The 17,968-nt window shown below is 50.5% G+C and overlaps 1 protein-coding gene across 13 annotated transcripts in view; it reads right to left on the reverse strand.

Moving 5' to 3' along the window:
- Positions 1 to 6: 6 nt before the first annotated feature.
- LOC113205947 (uncharacterized) overlaps positions 7 to 17,968 on the reverse strand; it is a 157,585-nt gene continuing 139,623 nt past the window's right edge. The window contains exons 11-23 of one of the 13 annotated variants that reach the window (XM_052264045.1): positions 14,535 to 14,719; positions 13,824 to 13,868; positions 13,424 to 13,536; positions 12,837 to 12,995; positions 9,870 to 10,178; positions 5,741 to 5,869; positions 3,592 to 3,783; positions 2,516 to 2,554; positions 2,076 to 2,168; positions 810 to 958; positions 613 to 698; positions 322 to 523; positions 7 to 234 (exon numbers count right to left, since the gene is read on the reverse strand). In XM_052264045.1, the coding sequence (XP_052120005.1) occupies positions 145 to 234; positions 322 to 523; positions 613 to 698; positions 810 to 958; positions 2,076 to 2,168; positions 2,516 to 2,554; positions 3,592 to 3,783; positions 5,741 to 5,869; positions 9,870 to 10,178; positions 12,837 to 12,995; positions 13,424 to 13,536; positions 13,824 to 13,868; positions 14,535 to 14,719 (1,791 nt within the window). In that variant the 3' untranslated portion in view covers positions 7 to 144. Of the gene's footprint in view, positions 235 to 321; positions 524 to 612; positions 699 to 809; positions 959 to 2,075; positions 2,169 to 2,515; positions 2,555 to 3,591; positions 3,784 to 5,740; positions 5,870 to 6,277; positions 6,828 to 8,274; positions 8,500 to 9,869; positions 10,179 to 12,215; positions 12,309 to 12,836; positions 12,996 to 13,423; positions 13,537 to 13,823; positions 13,869 to 14,534; positions 14,720 to 17,968 lie in introns of those variants that run through there. The other 12 variants (XM_052264062.1, XM_052264054.1, XM_052264081.1 and 9 more) reach the window with 12 other exon arrangements.

The following is a 17,968-nucleotide window of genomic DNA, read 5'->3' on the forward strand; positions in this document are numbered from 1 at the left end:
GGCGGGCAGGGGCGGGGCCGGGGCCGCGGAGGAGGCCGGGGCCGGGGACGGGTTGGGGGGCGGCGCCCGGAACACGGTGCCGTCAGGGTTGGACACAATGATGGCCTGTCCGGCCCGGCCGGTGGCGCTGCCCGCCGGCGGCCGTCATACCTCCTGGAGGAACTTGAGGGGACACACCCCTTGCCTGTTGTCCCCGCTCCGGATCATCACCATCCCGTCGAGCTCTTCGCCCACCTGCAGCACAACGGAGTTGGTCAGCAATAGCACGCCCAGCCGGAAAGCTTGCCGCTCAGCACCCCTCCCGTCCTCGCCGACACTCACCTGGATGACGATCTGGTCCCTGAGCAGTGTCAGACCCTCCTCCCCGTCGGCCACCTGCAGATTGTGCGTCACCTGGAGCGGCCGCTCCCCGGGCTGGATCTTGGTGACATACTTGGAGGGGAAGAAGCCGATACGCCCGAGACACTTGCCCTTCCACCAGTCCTGGTCCGCGGTGTCGATCACCGTCACCTTGTAGCCGGCCCTGCGTGCGGAGCAAGGGTACAGATTATAGCATCCGCAGCACCACAAAGACCCCCCCCCCCCTCCCACACGCAAACAAACACGACTTACTTGAGATCTAGTTCGTCTTGGTGTCTGGCCTTGAAGTTAAATAGCACAACGTACAGGTTAGTCGGCAGTAGGCGGTGTGATTTTTGCTAAAAAACAAAAAAGAAACGAAAGAAAACACACTCTAGGTTAGCAATGCCTTCACGTCGAAATTTATTCAGTTTGCAGAACATGAGTCATCCATCGTTTGAAGTCGGTACCTGTCCGGCGGTGCGCGAGTCCCGCACGGGGCTGGGGCAGGGCGAGGTCGAGGCCGACGACTTGTCGTTGTCGTCCGGCAGCTCCACCGAGCTCATGCGCATGTTGCGCGCCGACAGGTGCCGCCGGGTGTGGCCGGGACTGGACGGCGCTGCAAGGAGAGGCGGGGCGCGCGTTAACTACTTTGTTCACATTTCAAGTGTATGCTCTTCTTTGAGAACACACGGGGATTGCGCATTATACGGGTGACGGTGGGCGTGGTCCTTGGATAAACGTCGTTGTCCAGCCAGCGTGTTCAGCCCGACGAGGCCGGGGTAGGCAAGCCCGCCACACAGGCGACAGTGCGGGTGGCCTACCCTCGCATCCGCGGGCGTTCCAGCCCAGTCGGATCGCGGCCACCGGCCGGCTACTGTTACAATATACAATTAAGAGCTACCTTCTACGTCCAGGGCATGCAAGCAAGGACTAGAAAAGGAAAGAAGTAAACTGGAACAGAGAGTGCGCAAAGGTGAAGTAGGTGCTTTTCTAGAGAGGGGAGTTACGTACAACCAGGTCCAAGGGCACGCAGCAAGACTAGCTAACCAACCGCTTGCGCCTACCTGACGACTGTCACCGTTCCTACAAAAATAGGCTGTAGCTGTAGAGGAAAGGACACAGCGCACTCGGTTGCGTCTTCGTGTGGGACTCAGATCGTGCTAGATCGGCATCTAGAAGCTGAATGTCCAGTTGCCAACCAAGAATTGAGCTAATCAACTGGTTACGGGTGTCCGCTTACGGTGATTACTTTGTGTGCTTTGCTGTACACGTATCGTTATACTAATAGTAATAGGGTCCCATCGGAGACCCCATCACTACTTATACTTTCTAGCCTCCCTCCACCACAAAAACAAAAAAAAAACTATTTCTGTTTGGTACCACTACAGAATTTAACCTTCAATTAGAAATGTGTTGTACTTTTACTCCAAGTAAAATACATGCTTATACTGTCAAGGTTAAATCACAGCAGCCCAAACATTATAGGAGAGAAGGCTGTCGTCTTTCCCAAAGAGTTATTTTTCGAGAAGTTAAGCAAGCTTTAAGTTCAGGACTGTAAGAACTGGGAGAAATTCGAATTGTCGGGAAAGACGACTGCCTTATTGTTGCTTCTACATTTCCAATTTCCAGCATTCCCTAGGTAGTTAGTCCGACTTATATACACCGACGGGAATTGTTATTTACATCAGGGCAGACATTAAATAGGCAATTTACTAAATATAATTTTATCGTACTTGACCAAGATCGGCCATGTTGCAGGTATACAGCTCTCCGCCGGCCTAAAGACCACAATCGAAAGGACGAATCTTGTAGATGTTGAGGGTAGCCTAAAACAAACGCCCGAGTTAGTTTAACGCGAAAGATCCGCCAAGGAACCGTTTTTAGCTATGTTAGGGCTTTTCAGAAAATTGCATTCAAACGATATTTAAGTGAAAAATGCTAGGATTTCTATAAACCTGGGAAAGGCTGGCCATAAATTGGACTTTAATCAACATCACATTGGTACGCGTTTGTTTCCAAACAACGGTGAGGATAAAATAATCCCTATTTTCGCGCTACACCCTTTGTATTAATTGGGGTATAATCAGATTCATCCGGCTAGAGCGAAACACCTTCATTCCCACAACTATTGGTCCTCTACGGAACTCACTACCCTGCTATTGATATTACGTACTGGAGGGCGTGGGCCTATAAAAATCTGCATACGAATGAGCTGTAATAAAGAAGGAAACGAATTATGAGCAAAGTGGGTGCAGAATAATTTGAAAGTGAAAACACACTCTCTCAAACTCTTATTAGTGACCATTAAACGGTTGATAGGGACATCAAAAGGCTTATAATCATTTAAACATTTTGCTCCGTGGGCGTACTCTTCAAACACAAGTGTGTGGCATGTTGGCACGCACTTTTAAGTGTTAGAAAGAACGTCACACACTTCTAATTGTAGAGTATAATAGTTTTTAATATCTCAAAATTTACGAATAAACAAAAACCAAATAGCCAGCAGTTCACACAATTTAGTCTTAAATAGAACTGAAATACGAAGAAAAATGATTTGAGAATGAGACGAGTGCATTAGAAGAATTGAGAGAAAAGAAGGATGTGCACAACACATAGCACACAAGAAGAAGAGAACGAGAGAATCTGCTGAAGAGAAGTACTAAACCAACACGTTGTATTACTCATATTACGCTTCGCTACGCAAGGAAAGCAAGATGAGAAGAGAGGAGCAATAAACATGCTGTAAGGAAGCTCGGCCGGTAAGCAGCGAGTCAAGAGCGAAGTGTTGCGATTCACGAGACGAAAGGAAACGAACAGCGGGTGAGACAAAAACCTCTCCGATTGTGTGGCCGAGCCGGGCCGAGCATCGCTCAAACAATCAGGGACGCCTTTGTTCAACCGTTCCTCCGAATCTCGCTAGTATGAAACACCATGCCGATTCACGGAATGTGACGTTTTATTTAAATTCTTATTTACATGCGGACGCGTCCACCCCACACTGAACGGAACACCGAAGCGTGTGAATGTCACACACACTTGTAGGTGTGTGAACGCCATTCGTAGACATGAAGGCACAAGTATGAGTGAATCTCCAAGGAAAATTCACACGTCTGCTCCCTCAAGTGTACGAATAGGCTTTCACTCACCTACAAAGTGTTGCGACATTTGGGCACACTTTTGCGTTTTCCAGTGTGGGCTCCTCGCCTTGCTTTTGCCGCGCGGTCCGCCCGGGGGGTTAGACATACGTACACTGCAGCCTGGACGACGACGAGTGACTGGAGTGCGGGTCATGCGGCCCGCTGCCCGCGCTGCTGGTGCCGCCGTGGTGGCCGTGGTTGTTGGCGGGCCGGCCTCGCCGCGCGTGCTCGGTGGACTCGGGAGAGTCGAGCGACAGCGACTTCATCCGGAGGTTGAGCTTCTGACGCCGGGGGCTGTGCGGAGCTGCAAGCACGCAGGGGCGCCCGGTTAGCCGTGAGCCGACAAGGGGGTGAGCACTCTCATGCAGAAAGGTCTAAGGTCGCGAATGTTGTTGTCGTAGGGGGTCCCGCGCCCCAGCCCGAGACAAGAAGAAAACGTAAAAAAAAGTTTCAACAGCGAGAGCTTTTCAACGGAAAGCGATGCAATCGTGCTGCGTAGCGCAACGCCTTTTGTTCTGTCGATGAGCCAACCGTTATTTACGATTAAGAGAGAAGGCTTTCTACGACACTCCAGAAAAGGTAATTGAAGGTTAAAAAAAACACAAAAAAATAACAAGCCGAGTCACACAGCATGCAGAGCGTCGACACCCTCCACTACATGAAGGGCACAGTGATGCACACAGAGTGAGGGCGAGCGCGGTGTTGGCCGACGAGCGCGCGCGGGCCGCCTCCGCTCTGAAAAAGGCGAGTTCGGTTAGGTTAGGGGAAAAAAAGAGAAGAAGGTTGGCGACAGAACTTTCCCCCGCGACACGCTGTTCCTTTATGGGCTGGAGAGATGGGGGTCACATCTTTGACCGGTTTCGCCTGAACTGTGACTTGGTCAAAGTTGATCGGGTGAGTATGGTGCACGATAAAAAAATTTCTCCAGAAATGGATATCCTGCCACCTCGCCTCTAAATGTCAGTTACATAGCTATTGGTTTGTTACACACTGATGAGCCGGGTGTGCAACCGGTAAACACTTGCTCGTGCACTGGAAATGCAAGTGTGTGAATGTCGCTCACCTGCAGGTGAGCGACATTCCATTCGTACACTTAGGGGGGTAAAGGTGTGAAAAAATTCACACGTTTACCCCCTCAAGTGTACGAAAGAAATGTCGCTCACCTGCAGGTGAGCGACATTCACACACTTGCATTTCCAGTGTGTGCAACTTCAAATTATAGTCCTTGGCATTAGAGATCACCCAAACTAAGAAAGTACATCGGCTTTTTTCTCGGATTCGTTCGACAAATTACAGGAGCTTGGCGCCTGCGAAACTCGGGGTAGGCCATCCAGCAGAGCAGGCGTGCACTGCAGGCGAGATGTTGCCTACCTACCAGGCGCTATGAGAGCATGCATTGACTGAACTGGGCAGTTTCGTAACGGCAAATGGAGGACGTACTTTCTGGTATCGCGAAGGTCCCAAATCCTTGGAACTTCAAAGCATTTGCTTTGTGTTTACAAAGGAATGCTTTGCAAGGTTTTGATTGTGAGGAGTAGCACCAAGAGTATCAAAGTCACAAGTGTTTACAGGTTGCAGACAAGCTTAATCAGTGCAGGTAACTGTAATACTGTCTTCATGACCCATGCAGATAATGAGTTTCTAACTGAAACTATAAATTTGTACCAAAGAATATTCCTACTACCATGGACCAGCAGGTTGGTCGAAATTCTCCGCTACAGTAGTTATACTGTACCGCACAAATGTGTGCAGGTGGGTTGCCAAAGTCCAGGCACATTTACGTTCTGTGTGCTACGGCTAATTTAAATATATAGAACTATTGAAATTTCTATGAACTACAAACTTCGTGGGTACCACGTGTACAGCCTCGTGACACAATGTAAAGCAACAATAATTTTTCACTCAGTGAAACGCGCTTAAAATGGTGACCGAAAAAAACAACAGCAAATCACGCGGGAACTCATACAGAGCGAGTATTATGGGTAGGAAAAGATAACTCTTTACATCGCCACACGAAGTACAAAGTAATGAAATGCTCTATTTGGCGAATGGGCGGCATGCATTAAACCTGATCTAGAAATAAACGTACAAAAAAGTAAACAGTGTTTCGCAACAACTACTCTGTATGTGGCCGTCGCTAATGCACCCGACAAGTGCTGATTTACTTGGCGTGCGGTTCCCTGCGGTTACAAAAGTATCTGGTCCTACGACCCCGTGTGAGCTGGACGCATCTACCCCGTGTGAGACTGAGCGCTACAGACCGGCCGAGGGCCCGGCGTGCCCGGCGAGCCCGGAGGGGCCAGAGGAAGGCGACGCAGGCGACGAGCCGGCCGAGGGGACGGCCAACGTCGTGGCGCTGCGAGAGCTCCGCAGCGAGGACGACAGCCCGCCTGCGCGAGAACACCATCAACAACATGTCCCGCATGCTCTCCAGCCCATTGTCCAGACAACAATAACACACGCAAAAATACACCAAAACAACACACTCCACAGGATGGCTAGAAATAGAGAAGACAAAGGGCGGCAGGCGGAAGGAGACGGCCAGTTGTGGGCGGGAAAGGGCAGAGTTATTATTATTAGCAGGTTTGATTTGCCCCCCGTTATTGGCAGGAGAATTAGGGTTTATTGCCAGATCGATGGTCCACGCACGCCAACCGGGCCACGCCTGGACAGCCATGCCACTCCGCGCTCCAAAAGCGGCCCCACATGCCACGCGAACGTACCTGCAGGCGGGGCGGGGTCAGGGGCCCCCGCGGGGGTGGGCGGGGACGAAGGTTGTTCCGTACAAAGGCAAGAGGTCTCCTTACACTTTTATATATCATCACTTCCATACACCATGACAAAAAAAAATAAAAATAAAATAAAATGTCACCACTTTCTACATTTTTTGAGTTAAATTATCACAGAATCTCAAGTATTACTACCATCAAAAAAAGAAAGTTTACTTATGTCTCGCTTGCTTTTGGGCGGAGCGTTTTTCCAGAGTCTTGGTACACATTGATAATAAAAATAACAGATGAATCACAGATTGTGCTTTTCTACCCTCCCTAGAACCACCACCGTTCCCACACGTTATAGTCCAGACATCACAAATAGTAATAAACGTATCCAAGCACCAGCCGCCAGCCGTTCAGTTCCGCCGGAGCGCCGGGCCGTTGAGCTTGGCGTTCCTGGCGGACAGCATGGCGGCCACAGGGCTCATGGGCAGGGGGGAGTGCGGGGAGTGGCTGCCCGGGGACCCTGGGGACGCGGCGGCGGCGGCGTCCTCCTCCTCATCGTGGGCCAGGGACAGCACGAGGGGCTTGCCGAAGGGGCGCGTGCCCGCCGCGGACCCGACGGCGTTGGCCTCTGGAAAAGACGACAGATGCTGCAGGATGGAGGAGTCACATAGGGCAGGCACGGGCCTCGACTTTACTCTAGCGAACCTTTGGATGAGTTTTTTAAACGTAACTATAAAACTAACTTTAATCAACGAAAAATAAATAAATAAGGAATTAAGGAATAAAATTACATGAATAAAAGGGAAGTATGTAATTTTCAGAGGGACAGAAAATGCCGTTAGACTGGGAGACACGTCAGCAGACCTATGGAGCACAAAGAAATAAACAAACATTTTAAATTAGGAAGAGGGTTAGGTATTGTGACACCTGCAATGTGTTAACAGGTAAGTCACGCGTTAGAACGCAGCCGCCACACGGACATCATGTTTAGTTACAATTCGGTCACAAGCAAGCCTGGCGACAAGTTCTTGAGCTGGAAAAAATGCAAAACTCCAGAAAACGATTCTACAAATTCGAGTACTTAGATGATTTACAATAAGAAGCCCGAAAAGTGGGTAAACAATAAACCAAAGTATAAACGTTTTAGCTACTCAAAAGCCAACGAAGCGCGCGTTCACTGAGCACTGAGCGTTACTACAACATAGTAAGCTGGACTTAACGCTATCCAATTGTGACTGATGCCCCCTTCGCCATATGGTTAAAGAGAAAAAGAAGAGGTAAAGCTTCCCCGAAAGTGGAAGGTACGGGGTGCATCAGAGCACGCATCACAGTGCTGCGGGTTTGCCTACCCGTTGGGGTCGCGTAGGCCATGGTGCCTTACGGCCCGAGGCAGCCCGAGGGCGACGGTGCCTGCAAAGCCATGGCTCCTGGGTGATCAGCCAGTGAGAGATGGACGGTAAAAACGACGGTTTCTAAGCAGTCAAGCATCCTTTATTGAAGTAATACATAGCAGCGTCGTGTTTTTTTCAAAACTGCTTAAAAACCAAGCCGTCGTTTATGCCATGTGGAAAACCAGAAAGGTGTCCAGTAAGTAGGCGACTTAATTTAAGATTCTTGGGTGTCACCCAGCTGCCGGGCACCCCAGATTGACAGTGTAGGCAAACCAGCAACACTCGCAGTGCGTGCACCCGCCAGGGGCGAGGCCCCGAGGGGAGAGAGTGACGCTGACAATTAGTATAATGAGGGGGAAAGTCTAGACGGCAGCAACACGCTTAGCCAGCCTACTGAGCAAGCAGCTACGGGACTGTGCAACGCGCCCGTCCCGGTCCCAGCGGCCCCCGCACCGGCGCAGCTCGACTCTCCAGAAAAATATTTTTAAATTATCTATTTGCCAAAAAGAACATAAAAAATATACACGAAACAACTGGCGCAATTAACGGCGGGGGTCGTCGGGACCAAGGGATACCGTAAAAAAAAAGAAAACAAGTAGAATGTCAGAAAAAACAACAACAACATGACAAACACCAACAACATGAAATAGTAGCAGCAACAACAACATGGTCAGCAGGTCCTACTCTCGGGAAGGGAGATGGAACGGGATCCTGGTCCAGGGGAGTCCCCTCGCTGGTCGCCGCGACTCCTGTGGTGGCCGACGGTGGAGAGGCTCTTGATGCCGGCGAACCAGCGGCGGCGGCGGCGGGCCGCGTCGGGTGTGGGGGGCAAACCAGTCGGCAGGCCGCCGCCCATGCCCGCCGGGCTGAGCGGCGTGCTGTTGGCGTTGACACGAGCCATCAACAGCCCTGGGGAACCAACAGCAACAGCTCGGCTCAACCTGCTTCACTTTGAGTGGTGGTGCACTGCACAGGGCTGGGCTGGGGGTTACTAGAGGGCTTGTGGACGATTCGACGATTTCACACGATGGCGGCGCACTTAACAAGTCTTTAAATATGGCTTTGACTCCGATCTGTTTCGACTCTGGCGTACCAAACGAGCGTCATGACATCTACAGCATAACACTAACACGACAGGGTCTCTCTTTCTCTCTCTTTTCTTCTTATTTTGTTTTGAGTTTCACACGCAAATTCGCACCATCACACTGCCACCGAATATGGGTCACCGATTTCGGCCAGAGGTCATGGCGCCAGTACAAATATTTTTTATATGAAAAAAATAAGAAGCAATCACAAGACAAAAAAAAATTAAGTTTCTCAAAAAAAAATGAACAAAAAACATGCAAATGATAGTACAAAAATAACAGTCAAAACATCTGCTCCAGGCAATTTGAACTTAAAGAAAAAAACGTACGAACAAAGGTCATAAATCTGCACACACCTTATACAGTTTCTGTCCTAGTAGATTGAAAAGACAGTACGCAATCACCATGCAAACACTACAACCAAAGTAAAACGAAACACCAAATAAACATATTCCGGACGAGTGGGAACCAACCACAAAGGACTAAAATACGAGTGGGGTATGAAGGATGTGATCGAACCGGGCAGGGGTCGCGACGGACTAGCCATGGGCCGAGCGGCCGAGCCCCGGGCTAGGGCCGCGGCCAGGACACGCTATAGGCCCGGCCGCGGGCCCCGCCCCACCACTCCACGTCACACAGACGGCAGCAGACAAGGAAAGATAGACGTAGAGACAGATACGTAGCAAAAGACAGAAAGCGCAAGGTCGTACCAAAAGAAAGTCGGGGGCAGCCGCACATGACTGCCATGAGAAAAAAAGCAGGACTAATACGAGTGCTAAATATTTTAAATGCTCCTCCTATGGAACTGAAATTACGAGCACTCCGTAAAAGATAACGGAAATCATAATTTTGTATTTCCAGTAAGAATGTGGGAATGAACAACAAAGCAGCAGACAAGTTAAGAACGATGATACAACCAACTGTCGCGTAACGTAACTTTGAACGTGAAATAAAAAAAAAAGGTTCAAAGGCCTTGCGAGGTTTCAAGATAGTACTTGGCACGACCGGGCTCGACAGGACGGGGAAATAGAGAATGAGACAGGAAGACAGACAGAAACAGAGAGACAGAGAAGAGTCAAAGAAGGACAGAGAGATAGAAAGATAGAGAGACAGCGAAACAAAAGAGAGACAGGGACATAGAGAGAGCGTAAGAGAGACGAGAGGACGGACATGTGTCACACGGTGTATGCAGACCTGAGCTGGACGCGTGCGGCATGGGACCCACGCTGAGCTGTGCCGAGCCGAGCGCCGCCCCCCGCAGCGGCACCTGGGGGTTCCTCCGCAGGGTGTTGCCGCCCCCCGCGCCCGCCCCCGGGGGCACGTCGATGCCCGGGCATGCGTCCAGCAGGCGGCCGTCGAGCCCCGGGCGGCCGTCGGGCGCGGGGGGCCGCCGGACGCGCTCGCTGCCCCCGCGCTCCGCGCGCTCCAGCACGCGGCCGTCGGCGAGCTCCGTGGCCTGCTGGGCCTGCTTCAGCACTTGGTAGACGGAGTCCATTTCGGGCCCTGGTTGGTGATGGTTGTTGGTCGTGGTGGTGGTAGTGGGTGGTGGCGAGTGCGGCGGCGAGTGAACGGGACAGAGTAGTGTAGAGTGTGTAGTGTGAGAGGGAGACAGATAGACAGAGAGAGAAAGAGAGAGGCAGGGGGCCACGCGGTGGAGGAAAAAGTAGTGAAACACAATGCGAATTTGTTTTTTTAAAGGCACCATGAGATAGAAATGAGCACATGCAACGAAATATGTACAGTGACGTGAGATGAGGTGAAGGGCATGAGCAAATGATTGCGATTAAAAAATGTAAAGAAAATTGTGTTTGGTGCGAGAGGGTGGGGGGAGGGAGAGGGAGAGAGACAGAAAAGAGAAACAAAAAGTACAGTTAGTCAAAGGAAGCGAAATGGTCAGCAGCGGACCACGGGGAGGGCTTCCGCCTGCAAATGATTGGACACTGCACTGGCGCGCGCACACAGGCAAGGCACGTACAGATACACAAACTCATAGTCCAAGCAGCAACAAACCACCAATGCCAAACGGAGTCCGCAAAACATGCTAAATCTCCATACGAACGCCGGCATACCACCCAATCCCGCGCGTTCAACAGGGGATGCGCACTTGAATGTCATCATGTCAGGACGCGAAAGCGAGCCGAGCACAGCCGCAATTCTGTTTCCAAACCACCAAAGCGCGAGCGATGCAGTCACACTCACACAGCGCAAAGCGCAGGCCGAAAGGTCGCCATGTACCTGTGACCGTCCGGGCGAGCTCAAAGCTCTACTACCCGAGAGCAGAGCTCAATTGGGAAAACTGATGTTTGGCATCGATGACGGGATAGACTTGTTATGCACTGATAAAGGTTTGCGAAGGATTGGGCTGTTTTGAGAGTCTACGAAGAGATTTCTTTGCAACCGCAAAGGATTTTCTTCGCACAACAAAGAAAATCGTTCGCAATTGTCTCTCAATTAAGAAGCAGCCACAGTCGCTTTACAGTGTAGGATTATGGTTCCATCAGCCTCAGACTGTATCAGGTTAAGGATATTTGCAGCACATTAGCAAATGCGGGCAATTGCGGATTACAAATGAATGCTGCAATAATTGGTACTATGACCACAAGTTCCAGATTTAAATGCCTCTTTTTTCGAAGAAGATACACCGATCCGAGCACTGCTCTCGCTCGACGAAAAGAGGGACAATGGTTTTCGAGAGTCATTAACACGACTTTCGGGAATAACCATGGAACCATGATTCTTTTATAAGACGGTTGGCGATGCCGAATGTTTCAAGTGAGTTGCATTCTAACAAAAACACGTTTAAGAGTGGCTAATATGTAAATACATAATCTGCTAATGTGATACTCTGCCAAGGGATCGGCCATAAATTACGCCCATTTTCCCCACACTCATTCCTCAAACTGCAGGAGCTCGGCGTCTGCGAGACTCGAGGTAGGCCACCCCACAGTACATGCATGCCCTCCAGGCAAGATGTTGTCTACCTACCAGGCGCTATGAGAGCTTGCAAAGGCTGAGCTAGGCAGGTTCGTAACGGAGAATGACGGAGGCACTTTATGGATTATCCCTGATCTGCTAACCACTTAACCCGACACAGCCTAGATCAGCAAACGTTAAGGAGTTAATAGTTAAATTTTAGTGTTAATTTCAGTTTTAGTTCGCAAACAAAGAGAGAGCAAGAGAAGAAGATATCGCTACGAGCGCGTCAACAAATGTACAAAACCCTGTGTAACATTTATTTTTGTCGAACAGTGACCAATTCATTTTCCGTCATCTTAAGATGGAGTAAGTCGTAAGATGTGTAAAGGCTTCTTGCAGCAGCAGCAGAAAGGCCGATTGGTAGTCTTTCTTTTAAGTTATTCTGTCGAGAAGTTTAAGTTTTTTAAAAGTATAGGGAGCGTTCCAAAGACGGTTTCCGGGGGCAGAGAAACAGCGCGTAAAGCCTACTCGATTGTTAGCGCATTACCGGTAAGTCGCATCGCCATCCACCAATAAGCGCTAACAACAAAGGCTCGCGCATTAGGATGGAAAACTAAGAGGTACCTAAGAAGGCAGGACTCGGAGGTTGCGAGCGCGATTTCAGGCTCCGAGGAGGTGCCTTCGGTGCCAACAGTCTCACTGTCGCCAATACTCGAGCTGGAAAATGCGGGATCCATTTTCACCACTTTCTTATTTAGCATCGGCTCGATAGATACCGTTGGGTACCCGCACATATCGTCTCCACAGAGCCACTGCAGGGGAAGGGTACACAGGTAGGAAAAGGGTGTTTATATCGTTTGCCCAGGAGCCACTGCTGCCCGTCCAGTTTTATTTATGTTCCAGCCAGCAATGATCAATCCAAATGACATCAATCTCACGCGCTCTGGAAAAAAAAACATTCGCCAAACTTTTCACGTTTTTGCATCAAAATTGCGTTTCTCTTACATTGACGTCAGCTTGGTGAGATTTTATAGGCGTATTTGAAACAAAAATATATTTTTATGGGAATAATAGCAAAACCTGGAAATTGAGGGACGGGCAGCAAATGGCTATAGCAGGCCGCAATAATAAAAAGGATGATGCCATTTTTTTCCGAGTAGAAAAATAGTAATTCTATGCTGCTAAAATATGTCCAGTAGATTTAGAACAGACAGCACATAGGCCCGCTTGTCTACCGGGACTTACTTTCGTCTTGCTCTTGGTTGAGGCGGGACTCGATCTCTGAGGAAGACTTCTGACGCCGCAGCAGCCGACCCTTGGCCGTGCAGCGGCCCACCCTCTCCTTGCAGTCCACGTGGACGTTCATCTTGCACAGGCGACACTTGACTCCCTGGCGAGCGTGCCCTGCAGACACACACAGTCACACACTTTGTGGACGAGCACCCCCGCAAGACCTTTCCTATATAGGGAAAACAACGCTAGCCCAGCCGTCCAATGAAGATAAATTGTTAGTCTGTGCATGGATCCCTGTAAAGATGGTCCAAAAGTCTAACTAAAAGTCACTATAAAGATCGAATTTGCGAAACTCTGTATAGGTACTCTACCCATCTAGTAATAATTATCAATACGACCTAATAATTTTGCAGGACCGAAACTGATTCACTATAAGTTGTCTATGTTGTACACAACACATGTCTATAATTGACTGGTTATAAGTCTAAAAGATATCGACGTAATTGTATCTACCGATAGAAAACGAATAAGATCTAAGTCACGATCATTAGTACATGAACTATACACCTCATCCTAGACAAGTGGTCGTTGATTCCTACCTCTCAGTACTTGCGAACAGACGTCGCAGGGGGTGATCTTCTTGTAGGTGTACTCCTGGAAATCGTGGACCCCCATTTCCACGTTCCCGAGTGCAGCATCTCTCCCATTTTTCCTGTAAACACGCAGAGTGTATTAGAAAAAATGGGCAATTTACAATTAATTTATTATAAAAATCGTCCTCTTTAAAAAAAAAACAATGATGTTATGCAAATGAAATCTGAAAACCTGGAAACTAAGAGAGACATATTTTGAGAATTGCGTGATTTAGCGTGATTCTGAAATATTTTGCAGACCCATCGATACATTTTCCTTGGAAAATAAGTGCTCTTTAACTAAGTGAACATTTCTGCGACGGAACACACGTGAGCACACTGTGGCCTTACTACTTAGGTACTGTACCTCATTGCCATGATGGTGGACACCGCGTGGTACATTTGATTCTTTCTGTTAGACGGGATAAAGAGAGGAGACGGGAAAAGCAAAGGTGAGGCAGAACGAAACAAAAATAAAAATAAAGAGGTCGGAGGGGGGAAAAGAGAGAAGCAAAAACAGAACAATGTGATTAATAATTTGCGAGCGTTTGTTACATCACCACAGCTGTCTGTACGTCCTCAGGCACATGCCCATCAATGTGCTTCTGATTTGTACGGTTAAGACGATCAAGCCCCCTGTCTCATCGGCACAATTCATTCGTCATTAAATGGCACTGTAATTATTTGACAGTGCGGGAGGATGCGATGGATATTAACATGTATTGTTAAATTAATAGATGCCATGCTAATGCGTGAGTGTAGCTCAATATTGACTGCAGTAACAACCCCGGGAGTCGGTATTCTGATCACTGCAGTGGGCTTCCTTTCCTATAGCACGCACACAATAAAAATTTCTTGCCACTATGACAATGTTTACAAATAAACGCAATCGACGAGGGATATTTTTTGCCCCTGATAAAATTATAATAACTTCTCTCTCAGAAACCCCAGACGTCGCTGACGTTGGCCTATCAGGTTTTCTTAATACGTTTTAGTCATAGGACAGAATAATTTTTATAGTGTGCGATGTGCGGACCCAACCCAACCCCGGCTTGCGCGGAGCCCCAACTGGCCTTACCTCTCGGACTCCCTCGCGGGGTTGACGGGCGGTGCGCTGCTGCTGCTGCTGCTACCGGTGGTCTTGAGGGACTTGAAGGCCTTGAGCCACTTGCTCTTCATGGAGCCCGTCGAGGAGGACGACATCTTGCGCTCGCGGCCAGAGCCGTCCGACGCACTCTCGGCCTTGGCCCCAAACAGCTCGCGCTGCAACAGGAGACGTCACCATCAGCACAACGGGTCAACTAGAGCTACTCATCAACAACGCGCATGAAGGAGGACCAGCACCAAACAACGAGTGTGCAACGGTTGAAAAAGTACGTAAAATTTCAAGTTCAAAATAGAATGGCAGCATCTCTCATGTGCCATCGACACGGCGAACAGTGCCGTCGGAGTAGTGCAGGCAGGTCAGGTCGCGCGCCGCACCAGCGATATGGGCACTAACTACGGAAACCAGGCCCAGCTGCGAGGTCCAAGACATAGAGGTGCACCTGCGAGGTCCACAACAAAGAGGTGCACCTGCGAGGGCCGCTCGTCGAACATGACGCTCTTCCCCATGGCGGCGGCGGTCGCAGGACGGGCGGTGCCTCTGGCGATGCAGGCGGTTGCTCACGGCAGCGGTCCTCCTAGCCTGGCCGCACGCACCCTGGCGCACGCTAGCCGTGTCCGAGTCCGCCCGCACGACATCGATTCGGTCAATACGCCGTCGTATGCCGTCCGGTATGGCCGTCCGTGTCCCGTCCTGTGTCGGTCCTGTCCCCGCGGCCGGCGTGCCCCGTCTGAAGGCCCCGGCCGGGCCTCCGGCGGCGCACCGGCTGGGCCCCCCCGCCCCGCGGGCCGCCCCCTTCGGGGGGCCCTCTGCCGGCCGCAGCTGGCGTGGCGCCAGGCGCTAAGCGGCTACCGCGGCCCAAATAGTGGACGTGTATTGCTCGGTGCCCCAACGGTCAGAGCACGCCACGCCGCGCCGGACCGTCCCGCGCCTCCTCAACCCCCCTCCCCGCCGCCCCCCGATCAATGCAGACTGCTACCTGCTGTACCCCCCTCCCGTACTCAACCCCTCCCTGCCCCCGGGAACGCGGCGACGGAGAAGAGGGGACGCTGGGGGCAGAATAGAAGAGGGAGCGGAAAGATAAGGAAAGAAGGAAGGGGGAAGGAGCCCGCCGTTGCCTGCGGGAAACTAAATGTAAACAAACGGGTGTAGACAGGAGTTGAGAAGAAAAGACACACACACACAGAAGGGCGCTACGCCTCGCCCGCCTGCGGCGGTAGGCAACGCAAGGTGTGAACGCGCGGCTGTCGGGCGGGCAGGCCTACCCCGCTCTGTCTGCGGCTCTCTCCCGCCCCCCACTCTATATCCCTCGCGCCCCGCTGGCGATGTTTGGCCGACTCCCGACCCTCGTCGGCTCCAGGACGACCAGGACCTTGCAGCGAGCTTTGGTTGCGCAACGTTGTGCACTGCACTGTACATTTAGCCGCCTCTGGAGCCGCGCCGCGTCGAAGCGGGCCCAAAATGTTCTGTATACGAGGAAACTCCCTGAGGTATCCGCATCGTTAGAAATCAAATCCTACACGGTCAGAAAGTTTCTTTTTGGTTGCCAGGCAGAAGTGCTTGGTTTCCGACTTGAAGACCAAGCAGTCACCGTAACAGAACTTTATTTGAACAAAGACAATGCGCTCCAGTGTGGAGCTGAATGCCCACCCTGCGTCTGCGCGTGCACGTTTCGATTGGGAAAGACACCCAGCCGCTATGGGGCCGCACACGATAGGACAGGTTTCATCAAGGCCGATCCATGTCGCCGGGGTACCATGTCCAGCGTCGTTAGGTCCTTGTCATTAGGTCCGGCCCGCGGCCACGCACAGGTCCCACGTGAAAGGGAGAGGGGGGGGGGGCGTAAAACGGATCTGTTAAAAGGACACTACTTATACTTTGGAAAAATAAACAATAAAATAAATCGTTACGCGTCCTTTTCAATGTAAACCGCTGCATGCGACTTGCTGCAATTTAATATTTGAATTTGCATTATATTTACAAAATACAACAAACTGAAAGAAATTGTTAATCAAAACATATGATAACGACAATTTTTTTTAGCCGAAAACACGGCTGCGCATTCCTAGATATATCAGTAACAATTTTAATGACTGAAATAATGTGACTGGTGCAGGTAATGACTCACAGCCCCCCCCCCCCTTTTTCCATATGTCCCAACCCTTCTCCCGCGCGGCTACTCGGTTCGGCCCGAGGGAAATTGCGGCTCTACTACTGCTGCAATGTGATGTCCCGTAAAACTCTACTGCCCCGAGTAGAGGATATCGGACCGGTGATACGCAGATGAGGGTTGGCCGGGCGTGAACCACTCGTGCACTGGAAATGCAAGTGTGTGAATGTCGCTCACCTGCAGGTGTGTGAATATCCATTCGTACACTTAGCGGGGTAAACGTGTGAATTTTCTAGGAAAAAACACATTGAAAAACTAAAACAACTGAAACCTTGCCGAGGATATGTTCATATTGAAAGGGGTTTATTCAAAGCCTACGAAGGGATTTTCGCAATCGTGAAGGGTTTTCATCGTAGTACAAAACAGCCGCAATCCTCAGAGTGGAACGTCAGGAGAGAGCCCTAACTCCCTAACTAGGTTTTGGGCGTGTACATAGGCCGACCGGAAAATTTGGAAGACCACGTGAAAGATAAAAGAGAAAATTGAGGAAGACCAGTGGAATTATTGTCCAGAAAAGTTGAGAGAGTATTGAAAAAGTTCTGAGAAAACTAACAAAAACGAACAAAATTTAACATAAGTGCGGGAAAGACCAAAAGCCGACCAAAGAAAATCCAGGAAGAGAAAAGAGCACGAAAACTTCAAACGACATCGGAAGACCCAAGAAAAATAGCAGTAAACTGTGATAACCCAGACACTGCTGCAAAACCCAGGAAAACCTACGAAAAACTTCCCCTTGACGCCGAGAGCGTTTAATCGTAGCGTGTCTCCCACACTCAGACCACGGCATGCCTGCGCACTGCGCAGGTTCACGCGGGGGGATGCGGTGAACTCTTCCCACCCCGCCCTCCCCCTTGGGCCAGTCCATCACGCATCGCAGGCGGGGAGGTCGCTGGACCAGGCGGGCCGCGCCACCGCGCGCCACGGGATGCTGCGGGGCCAGTGTTGTTGTGGTTAGGCCCGAGCGATGGGGTCAGGGAGGAGGAAAAACAGGGTGGCAAAAGAGGGAGTCGGGAGCAGGGGAGAAAACAGAGATTAAAGGAATGATATAGATGAATTCATGGGGCTGCGGGCTAGGTTGGGCTGTTAAAGATGAGGAAATAGAGAGACACGGTCTGAACGCCACGCAAGAAAAAGAGAGGGAGGCGGGGGTGGGAGGGGGTAGGTTAATGAGGTACCGCAGTGCATCATGAACCCATATACGGCTACTCGTAGCACGTCCCCAGGCGGGGCGGCGGTG

Source organism: Frankliniella occidentalis, unplaced genomic scaffold (assembly GCF_000697945.3).
Source record: "Frankliniella occidentalis isolate FOCC.00 unplaced genomic scaffold, Focc_3.1 Scaffold2, whole genome shotgun sequence".
Classification (NCBI taxonomy): domain Eukaryota; kingdom Metazoa; phylum Arthropoda; class Insecta; order Thysanoptera; family Thripidae; genus Frankliniella; species Frankliniella occidentalis.